Source organism: Trachypithecus francoisi, unplaced genomic scaffold (assembly GCF_009764315.1).
Source record: "Trachypithecus francoisi isolate TF-2019V2 unplaced genomic scaffold, Tfra_2.0 Lachesis_group13, whole genome shotgun sequence".
Classification (NCBI taxonomy): Eukaryota; Metazoa; Chordata; class Mammalia; order Primates; family Cercopithecidae; genus Trachypithecus; species Trachypithecus francoisi.
In genome coordinates this window covers 71,846,525-71,857,540 of record NW_022681458.1, presented here as the reverse complement: position 1 = coordinate 71,857,540, position 11,016 = coordinate 71,846,525, and the positions used below count along the sequence as shown (strand labels likewise).

Below are 11,016 nucleotides of genomic sequence, written 5' to 3'. Positions count from 1 at the left end.
GGGAAGGGAAGTAAATTCCTAGGGATATACCAGAGAAACAACTACCGGAGATGCTTATGAGCCAGGCCAAGGGGGATTTCCTTAGAGTAGCACCAGGCTAACAGAGAAAACTAAGTTTCCTCTCAACTTTTCAATTAGCCTCAACTCTGTCAAGAGAGTATCTACATCAGTAAAAGAAGTGTCTTATGAGAAAAGATAAGAAAATATCAGATATCCTGCAGTGGGGCTTTGAAGGAGAAACGCTCTTTCTTCCCCACTTTTGCTGATTGGTAGTGAAACAGTTTATACTCATCAACAATAAATTGAGAAACCCAGTTGGAGGACTTGGTCTTCTTGAGTGAAGCTATTCCACTTTATAATACAGAAAGTTGGAAAGTGGTAGAAATAAAAAGAGATAGCAGCATAGCAAGATTCTGCAGAAAAGGCAGAGATGCCAGGAAAAGCTCTGTAGCTGGAGATGAAGCAAGAGAAAATGGACAAGGTAAAGAAGGTGAAAAAACCTTCTCTGGCTCTCTGTGGGGAGACAATAAGAAAAATTTGATCAAAAAGGTTTAGGACAGGAAGAGTAATCCCACAGGTGGACATACAACTGATTGAATTTTGCCATGAGTGTACATGATGTTTTGACCTGAACACAGAGGCTCCTAGATCAGAAAGGGAGAACTAATTAACCCAAGGTTAGGACTGATGGAGTCAAGTGGGTGGAATAGCCCAGAAATATAAACTCCTCGATAAGGTGAGCATTGGTTACCCCTCTGTAGTTCTCACTAAATCAAGGAGGGAGATCCAATCGATCATTAATTTCAGTGATTCACACAGTGTTTGAACCTAAATGTTTTTGCTCAGGGTCATAGATAGTTTTTCACTTTAAATGGTTGTCTAGGCACTATGCTGAAGAGGATATTGCCAGAGAAGCAACAGGGCAAGATGCTGGTTTCAAGGGTGTAGCCTTTGACAGTCATTTTTTATGGTGATTATCCCAGTGGTGGAGTGCCTGGAAGTCTTATTTTGGGAGGTTTCAGAGCTTGTACTGTAATACGTGAAGAAAGAGAGAGAGAGGGAGTCTTTGTGTTTTAATTACAGGAAATACATTTATTTTTTCTAAGAGTACTGAGAGTTTCACATAACCTCTTGAGATAACTGGATATAGAAACAGCTGATGTAGAACTCACTGCAAGAGTCTCTGCTTTACCCCCGGGATCTGCCTCTGTGGGAAGTTGCTCAGTGTAGTGAGCAAGCCTCACACTGTATTGATCTAAGTAATGAGGTGCTGTCATGTTAAATCCCAGCAAGTCCCAGAAAACCTATTTAGTAGGTGTTCTCCTTAGCCACTCTTAAGCTGGGTGATTAAACAATGATTCTTAAAGTAAAAAACATGACATGTTGCCTTTGATTTAGAAGTTGGAAGAATAACATTTATCCATTGTAGAAGCCTAGTTTAAAATCTTCATTTGTCTTTGTAGCATTATCAGGTATCCAGCAGATGTCACTATTATAGTTTGTGTTCCTTTTTTTGGCTTTACTGAGTAATGTTTACAGGAAGTTGTAATCTGTGAGGCAATGCTTTATCAGTGGTCTAGTGACCGTTCCTATTCCTTTGCTGCTATGTAGAGTACTAAATCAAGTTACCTGCCTGAGTATTTTTGTGAAAGTACTTTTCTCTAAGCATAAAATTCAAAATTTTCCTATTTTGTTGTTTCACATATAGAAAATGTAAGTTTTTAAATAAGTAAATATACCCTTTAATTTTTTTTTACTATTAATGATACATATGTATTCAACTTTCAATCTAAAAATAGAGCTTAGATAATCAGAACTGTTTTTACTCATATTGCTGACACCAAATATGTGGGGTTTTCTCCTCCATACCAACAAATTCTCTGGCATCAGCTGAGTGTCCTACAATTCACTCAATTCTGACACTATCTACCTGGAGTTAGCATCAGATCCCACAAGCTAAGGGCTCAGTCCCACAAGACTACCCTGACTCCAGATACCTATACTCCTGTCTTCTATACTTCTGACTGACTGACTATTAATCGAGAGTCCCCACAACTCCCTCCTCAGGTTTGATAATTTGCTAGAACAAGTTATAGAACTCAGGAAAACACTTTACTTACCATTACTGTTTTATTACAAAGGATGCAACTCTGCCGGGCACTTTGGGAGGCCAAGGTGGGCAGATCACCTGAGGTCAGGAGTTCAAGACCAGCCTGACCAACATGGTGAAATGCCATCTCTACTAAAAATACAAAAATTTAGCCTGGCATGGTGGCAGGTGCCTGTAATCCTAGCTACTTGGGAGGCTGAGGCAGGAGAATCGCTTGAACCCAGGAGGCAGAAGTTGTAGTGAGCCAAGATCACACCATTGCACTCCAGCCTGGGCGACAAAAGCAAAACTCTATCTCAAAAAAAAAAAAAAAAAAGGATACAGCTAAAGAACAGTCACAAAGAAATGGAAAAAATGCATAGGGCAAGGTATGTGGGAAGTAATATAGAGCTTCCATTCCCTCTGAGCAAATTACTTTCCCAGCACCCATGTGTTCACTAACCTGAAAACTCTCCGTATCTCATCACTTAGAGGATTTTGTGGAGGTTCCATTACATTCACATGATTGGTTAATCATTGGCCATTGGGAATGAACTCAATGTCTAATCCCTCTCTGCTCCCAGAGACTGGGCTGAGGAGGACCCAAAAGTTTGAACTCTCTAATCACATGATTGGTTCCTCTGGCAACCAGCTCTCCATCCTAAAGCTAACTAGAGGTCCACCAAGAGTCACCTGCTTAGTATAAACTCAGGTATGGTTGAGAGGGGCTTGTAAATAACAAAAGACACCTAACATTCCTATCACTCACTTTCAAGGGTTTTAGACGCTTTTGTGCCAGCAACTGGGGGCAAAGAACAGATACAATTGTCCCTCGGTATATGTGATGGATTAGTTCCAGGAACCTCCAACTCATATACCAAAATCCAAGCATACTCGAGTCCTGCATTCATCCCTGCAGAACCCACATATATGAAAAGTCAGCCCTCTGTATATGTGGGTTTCACATCTTGTGAATACTGTATTTTTGATCCATGTTTGGTTGAAAAATATCTATGTATAGGAGGACCTGTGCAGTTCCAACCTGTATTGTTCAAAAGTCAATTGTTGGCCAGGCACAGTGGCTCATGCCTGTAATCCCAGCACGTTGGGAGGCCAACTCACCTGAAGTCAGGAGTTCGAGACCAGCCTGACCACCATGGAGAAACCCCGTCTCTACTAAAACTAAAAAATTAATTGGGCATGGTGGCACATGCCTGTAATCCCAGCTACTCAGGAGGCTGAGGCAGGAGAATCACTTGAACCTGGGAGGCAGAGGTTGCAGTGAGCCAAGGTAGCGCCATTGCACTCCAGTCTGGGCAACAAGAGCAAAACTCCGTCTCAAAAAAACAAAAAAACAAAAAACAAAACAAAAAAACAAAAGTCAATTGTTGGCTGGGCACGGTAGCTCACGCCTGGAATCCCAGCACTTTGGGAGGCTGAGGCGGGTGGATCACCTGAGGTCAGGAGTTCAAGACCAGCCTGGCCAACATGGCGAAACTCCATCTCTACTAAAAAATACCAAAAAGAGCTGGGTGTGGTGGTGCGTGTCTATAATCCCAGCTACTCGGGAGGCTGAGGCAGGAGTTGCAGTGAGCCGAGATTGTGCCACTGCACTCCAGCCTGGGTGACAGAGCAAGACTCTATCTCAAAAAAAGGTTAATTATATATATTTCTTGTTGTATGAAAATATAATTTCATATACAATTATCACAGATAATTTCTAGCGACTCTTTCAAAATATTTCCTGACTTCATAACTATATAGTCCATCATTTAACTTTAAAATATTCCAGAAGCCATGAATGAATGTCTTCCCAACTACTTCATAAAAGCGATATTCCAAAGAGGTTAAGGAAACAGCTCCTCTCTTGCTTTGAACAAAAGATCATACCTGAATTTGGGAGCTGGTATTAGTTAGGGTAAAAGGCTAAAAGTGGCTTAAAGAACAAAGAAGATTAGTTATCTCTTATAATTGTTTCCAGATAAGAGGTTCAGGTTGCAGAGCAACTCCCTTTGTGCAATTGTTGGTCTAAGGCATCCTCATCAGTGGCATGGCTAAGGCTGGGTTGCTGGGAGTTCCAGCCAGCAATAATGAGAAGGTAAGTATAGAGGAGGTATGCTCATGCCCATAAGGCCTGGGCTCAGAAGTGACCCACATCATTCTGCTTGCTTCATTGTTAAAATGTGGTTATATGATGACCTCTAACTGCAAAGGAGTTTGGGAAATTTGGCTGTGTGTCCAGGAAAAGAGGGAGAATGGACTTTGGTAAACGACTAGTAGTGTCCATTACAGGTCTAGTGGTTCATTAGTTTGATTGGCAATGACCTTCATATATGGTTCTTGATATCCTTTTCAGGAGGTGCACTCAGTGTACAGAATTTTGGCTGGGATTTTGAATATTGGGAACATTGAGTTTGCAGCTATTTCCTCTCAACATCAGACTGATAAAAGTGAGGTGCCCAATGCTGAAGCTTTGCAAAATGGTAATTATTTGATATTTGTGGGCTGTGTTGTTGCCAAAGCACATGCTTCTTTAGGCTCTGTAAAATATAATGCAGCATTTGCTAGTCTTTTTTTTTTTTTTGAGATGGAGTCTCGCTCTATCACCCAGGCTGGAGTGCAGTGGCGTGATCTCCGCTCACTGCAACCTCTGCCTCCTGGGTTCAAGCATTTCTTTGCCTCAGCCTCCAGAGCAGCTGGGATTACAGGCACCTGCCACCACACCTGGCTAATTTTTGTATTTTTAGTAGAGACGGGGTTTCACCATCTTGGCCAGGCTGGTCTTGAACTCCTGACCTCATGATCCACACCCGCCCCCCCCCATCAGCCTCCCAAAGTGTTGGGATTCGCCCAGCCTGCTGGTCCTTCTAATGGCTCTGGATGTTTTCATGAACTAGTATTTCCCCAAGGATGTCCTGTGGAACACCAGTGTTCCTTCCATAAGCTGCAAGAGTTCTGTAGAAAAGAATTCTATGGCAGGTAATTTTGGGTATTGGTTTTTAACCTTAGTTGTTTTTGAAAAAATCATCTAGAAACTGAAAAAAATACAGGAGGTTGGGCCCATTCTGAATCCACTATATCAGCATATACAGGAGAAGAAAGCAGGCACCTGTTTATTTTTGAAGTTCCACAGGTAATTATGGTGGCACAAAGAGTAAGAATCCTCAATTATGAAAAACAAACAAACTGATTTAAATAAAGTAAAAACCTTTTTTGTGTTAAACTGTAGGACATTTTAGGGCCTTTAATATAAGAGTATATTTTGTGACTGTCTAAGGGTAAAATACAGTCTGCAGCTATTTCCCCAATTTATTTGGCAAAAGACCACCACCTCTTCCTTTTTTTTTCATCAAGCATCTATGAAGTAAGAGCTTTCAGAACAGTTTGGGAGATACTGTGTCAGTCTGGAAACTTCTTGAGGTTAGGGACCTAGCCTGTTTATCTTTGAGTGAAAAGTACCAAAATGGAGTCTGGCACATAATGGATGTTGAATCAGTGCTGACAGACTGAATGAACGAAGGTCTGGCTACATTCTATGTTATCCTTACTCTCTGTTTCAGCTGCCTCTGTTCTGTGCATCAGCCCCGAAGAGCTCCAGGAGGCCCTCACCTCCCACTGTGTGGTCACCCGGGGCGAGACCATCATCCGTGCCAATACCGTAGACAGGGCTGCGGACGTTCGAGACGCCATGTCCAAAGCCCTGTATGGGAGGCTCTTCAGCTGGATTGTGAATCGCATTAATACACTCCTGCAGCCAGACAAAAACATATGGCAAGTTCCTCGGAGAGCAGAGGGCTCAGGAGAGCTGCCATTGACCCCGCCGTCCCTTAGAGTTTGCAAAAGGAAGCATTCGGTCCTCTCTGGGATTTTCTTTCTTTTTTTTGTGTAGTCAGAGTATCACTCTGTCGCCCAGGCCAGAGTGCAGTGGCACGATCTCCGCTCACTGCAACCTCCACCTCCGGTGTTCAAGCGATTCAACTGCCTCCGCCTCTCGAGTAGCTGGGATTACAGGCGCGTGCCACCACGCCCGGCTAATTTAGGCCTTCTCTTTTAGAAGACACAATGAGATCCAGGAGAGTTGAAGCGTTTGTACCCGAGAGGCAAATGACTGAAGGAGCCACTAAAGTGCAGTATTTGAGAGAACAGTCTTGGCTGGGAGCTGGACAAACTGGGTTCGCACCCCAACTCTACAACTTAACCCATTTATGCCTGAGGTGGCAATTTTTTGAATTTTTTCGATCAGACCTTAGCGATGACCTTGAGCAGTAGGATGTGAATAACTCCCATATGCTTGACGTTCCATTATTGGAACGCCAAGCATAAATGGGTTTTAATCAACTTCGTGTTCTAAGTCAGTTTTCTCACCTGTAAAATGAAGATAATAATATCCTCTTCATAGTGTTGTTTTTAGAATCAGAGACATTTTATGAAAAATTTTAAAGCACACTATCTTACATTATTATTCCTACTTCTTGGACTACTTTTCCTTGCTCTTTCCTTAAACATAGTGGTTTCCCATATGTGGAGGAATTCACCACATCCAATTCTGAAGAGTACTCTTCCAGTTACCTTTGGGGGTAGATAGGTGGGAGAATAAATAAGCAACAGCTTCAACCCCTTCAAACAAAATGACTTTTAAACATCTATTTTATATATGGAGTTCCTGAGTAAGATGCTAAAGGATTCTACTGCTTAAAAAAAAGAAGTTGGAAATACTGTTGAAAGTCCGAAAGAACAAATAGTTTCAGACACAAACTGCTTTTCTTAGGGGTGGCAGGATGCTGCTTTCCGTGAGTGGCTGAATTGGGTACTTGAGTTGATAAATACTTGGGCACATACATTCTCATCATCTTGAGGTGGGTGTTTCCTCCTCTAAATAGTTTTGTTCTTCTCTCTCACGCAGTAGTGCAGAAGATGGGATGAATGTGGGGATCTTGGATATCTTTGGATTTGAGAATTTTCAGAGAAATTCATTTGAGCAGCTCTGCATAAACATCGCCAATGAGCAAATCCAGTACTATTTCAATCAGCACGTTTTTGCTCTTGAGCAGGTAATAGTGAACTCTGAGGTAACTAAACTTGATGGGGAAAAGGTGTCTCCAAGCTGCCCACACTTTGTAGCAGAAACCCTGTAGACTAACAGGCAAAAGACCCTAGAGAGAAAACAGGGTAAGGCAGTCCTGGCTAAATAGTCTAAATTTATCTGAAAAAAGTCTTGATTTCTGTGGAAAGGTACCTTTCCTCACTTGAGTGGAGCTGGTGACAAGTCGCTCATTTAAATGTTGCGTCAAAACTCTTTTGTGCATATTGCTCAAAATGCTGTATCTCTTCTACTTTATTTAACTAAAAATACTTATGGTTGTGTTCAAAATGACACAAATGACCTGGAATTCGGGACATAGGTTCTTAACTGCTACACTAGCCCTCCCTATCCCCTATGTGCTATGTACCAGATCCCTCAGTAACTGGAGAGGTATCTCCAGAGAGAAGTAAGATGTGTTCTTGGTTTTCTAGAAATGGAAATTGTCCCTCTGTGAGTTTAATAATAAATTGTGAAGACAGAGTGAGAAACTAGTGGGCCCAAGGGATGAGGCTCTTCCTGTGGCAGCAGCCTACATAGCAGTCTGCTCAGCCTCAACCTTTACTTAAACCCTAAGACTCTCTTCTGTATGAAGTAGTTGCAATAATGAAACATTCTGGCTAAGCCTCTTGGATGCAGGGATAATTGTTTTAATGCAGGTATGAGGACACACAAACTAAACTGTGATTAGATACACACAAAGACATTTAGTGAAAATACCAGCATTGCTTTTATCTCTGAAGCTGGATAAATCTGTATAGCACTCCTCTCCCATCCACTCTTGTTTCGGTCCAGGTTCCTTCCACTCATTTCCCTGCTAATCTGGAGTTTTTCTAGTTTTCCAACCCTAGATGATTCCTTTATAGAATTCCTTGCAGAAGAGAATTCTGTTTTCTTAGTTTAAACCACGTTTCTCACCAAAATAATTTTTTTTTCAGCTTTACCTCCTTGTACATTAGTTTCTAAATGATAAGTTACCAAGTCCACGTTTGAGACAGAGCTTTTACTGGGTTTAGCTGCCTGCCAGAGGCCACTTGTAAGTCAGATTTAAATGCACAGCTTTAATGGTGTTCTATGCAGAAGATTCCTTTATTATACACGTAAAACATATCCTGCTTTCCACATGCATTCAATGTTGCTAGACCCAAAAAGTCCATGTCAAAGTATCCTGGTAGTACCAAGGCTGGTTTTGGGCTGGAAAGAATCACAATCCATTTCCCTCCAGATGGAGTATCAGAATGAAGGCATTGATGCTATACCTGTGGAATATGAGGACAACCGCCCGCTCTTGGACATGTTCCTCCAGAAACCCCTGGGACTACTTGCACTTTTGGATGAGGAAAGTCGGTTTCCCCAAGCAACTGACCAGACCCTGGTTGGTAGGTTCCTTCTGAGAAAAAGGCATATACATTTAGAACAAAACTTGGTTCGTATCATCAATTGAGTGTACTTTAGTGAATTTACCTTACATATTTTGTCTATGTCGTGGGTTGTAAGAATATAGGCTTTCTTTTTAATTGAATTGAAATGTAGTGGTAGAATTTGAATCTTAAAGCAAACCCATCGTTATTCCTAACCCTTCCCACTTTCCTGTTCCTGCCAGCATGATTAGCATTACCCCGTGTTGATTTCATTTTTACGCCTTCCTCTCTCTTCTTTCCTATAGCCAATATTTGCTTCCCATCCTTTGTGTGCCCCCCTCTCATGTCTTCCCCTGGACTCCCATCCACCTCTACTCTGATTTCATGTAGAAGCCCTTTCCAGTCTCCTGGCTTCCAGGCTCCTACCTTCCCCATCTACCCTGAACATCGCAGCTAGTTTAGTCTTTCTAAAGCCACCTTCTCATTAGGTGGTTGCTGTTATCTTCGGGATGAATACAGGGCACCTCCTTCTGACGTCAAAGGCCCTCTATTCTGTACCCTATTCCTCTTGAATCTTCAGTGTTTTTCACAACCTTTGTTCCTCACTTAGACTGTGAGGTGCTTGGGGCAATGAAGCCTCAGTCTTTATGTGCTTTTAGTGCTTAACAGTTTCTCACACCTAGTGGGCTTTCAACTACAATAGCAAAGATTGTGTGTTAAAGGAGGAATAAAAAGTTTCAAGCCTTTTCCCCAGAGAGAAAATTGATTTGTGGCAGAGATTAACTTTTATGAGTTGAAATTGTAACCCTCAGTTACAATTTCTTTTATATATAACATTGTCACAAGTTGCCCAGATGAGTTTAAACCAGGGTCATCTGCCTTCCCTGGGAAATCTTTATGGTTCTAAAACTAACTGGCAGGGCCTCTGGTGTCATCAGTGTCCATGCTAGGAGTCCTTAGAAACAGCAGGAGAACATATGACCTTAAAGCACAGGCTGACACTAAAGAACAACGCTACACAGCGAAGCAAGGATATGATAAATGTCCATCATATCGGTGATCTTTCTCTACCCTTGTTAATGTCAAGGCCTTATTCTGAAAGTCCTTATTTCTGAGTCACTCATGACTCAAGGAACAAGTTTTTGTTTGAAAGAGGGAATAATTCACATTGTAACTCTCCAACATAAAAATCCACACAGATAAATTTGAAGATAATCTACGGTGCAAATACTTCTGGAGGCCCAAAGGAGTGGAGCTGTGTTTTGGCATTCAGCATTATGCTGGAAAGGTGAGGCCAGTGTGACAGTTATTAGACCTGAATTTGACAAAGGGTAAGTGTCTGTATTACCCTGTCTGTGCTGCTCATGAAATTGCTTACAGATTTCTTTCCCCTTTTACTTCTTCCTGAATACCTAATCATAATTCTTAAAGTTTCTCAGTGGTGCCACTCACAGAAAGTTGCCCCTGGCATAGAAGCAATTTCTTACTGGGGTGGCCCACAGAGTTGTCATCTGCTTCTCACCTGAGGTTTGGCCTAGAACTGACAGCTCTCCAGAGAGAAAACATATTACAGCTTTTTGCGGTGTTTAGTGGTAAATGTTCACATTCTAAAGTCATTTGGAGACATGTAGGTAATGGAGGAAGGTTAATATCACAGTGGGACTCAATTTTTAGTACTTTAATCATATATCTAAGGGCCCCAAAATGTCCAGATGAAAAGAAAAAAATCTACATTATTATCCAGATGTTAAGCTTTTACAACTTAACTGAAATTTCCACTTTTCATACATTATGCCTCCGTCTGAATTTCAAGTTCCTGAAGCAGATTAGTGACTGATTCAGGAAATTCCCTATCTTATAACCGCAAGCTCCTTGCTTATGTTACTCCCAAAGGAGCCATTTGAATTATGGCTGATTCGTTCCTCTGGGGTCTGATGAGCTGTAGGTCCAGAAAATTGGTGGGAGTTCAATAAAAGGCATTTTTGGTTATTTTATTGATTTAAGATGTATTGAAATTGTCTTTCATATTCACATCATACCGTTGTAACTGATTTTCCTGACTGGATGTTGGGAAATTCTAGTACACGGGAAGGGGATTGTTTTTCTCTCCAAATAGTACTTTATGGTGTCTATTTTGGATCTTTGTTACAAATCGCAATTCTGTTTTTGACCTACCTCGGCATATTAATATCCTTCTGAGTCTGAAATACCAGCATCTACCCTGATTCCCCTCCCCATTCCTCTTTTCTGCCTCCCATTCCTGTCCTCCTCTTCTCACCTCTCTCTGTCCTTTTATACCTATGTCCTACCCATCCCTCTTCTTGACTCTTTCTTATTCTTTTCCTTTCTTGATTTTAGGGGAAAAACTTTTTTTTCCTGGTCTCTGTGTCCTTTGCTGCATCCATTTGCCATTCAAAGCTTATTTGTAGAGAAGGAATTCTCTGAGGGTGGTCCTTACAATTTATATGAACTGGATCCCCTCTGTT

General features: G+C 41.6%; 2 protein-coding genes across 2 annotated transcripts in view; both read left to right on the top strand.

The window, feature by feature from the left end:
* Positions 1–4,139: 4,139 nt before the first annotated feature.
* LOC117094202 (myosin-IIIb-like) lies at positions 4,140–5,978 on the top strand. Its single transcript, XM_033229408.1, has 3 exons — positions 4,140–4,187; positions 4,446–4,572; positions 5,650–5,978. Exons 1-3 carry the CDS (start codon positions 4,140–4,142, stop codon positions 5,976–5,978), a joined length of 504 nt encoding a protein of 167 aa, XP_033085299.1.
* A 1,020-nt stretch (positions 5,979–6,998) lies between these two features.
* The window catches only part of LOC117094877 (myosin-IIIb), a 116,187-nt gene continuing 112,169 nt past the window's right edge, over positions 6,999–11,016 (top strand). The window contains exons 1-3 of the mRNA XM_033231169.1: positions 6,999–7,140; positions 8,395–8,548; positions 9,730–9,818. Coding sequence (XP_033087060.1) covers positions 7,009–7,140; positions 8,395–8,548; positions 9,730–9,818 — 375 coding nt within the window. The 5' untranslated portion in view covers positions 6,999–7,008. The remainder of the gene's footprint in view (positions 7,141–8,394; positions 8,549–9,729; positions 9,819–11,016) is intronic.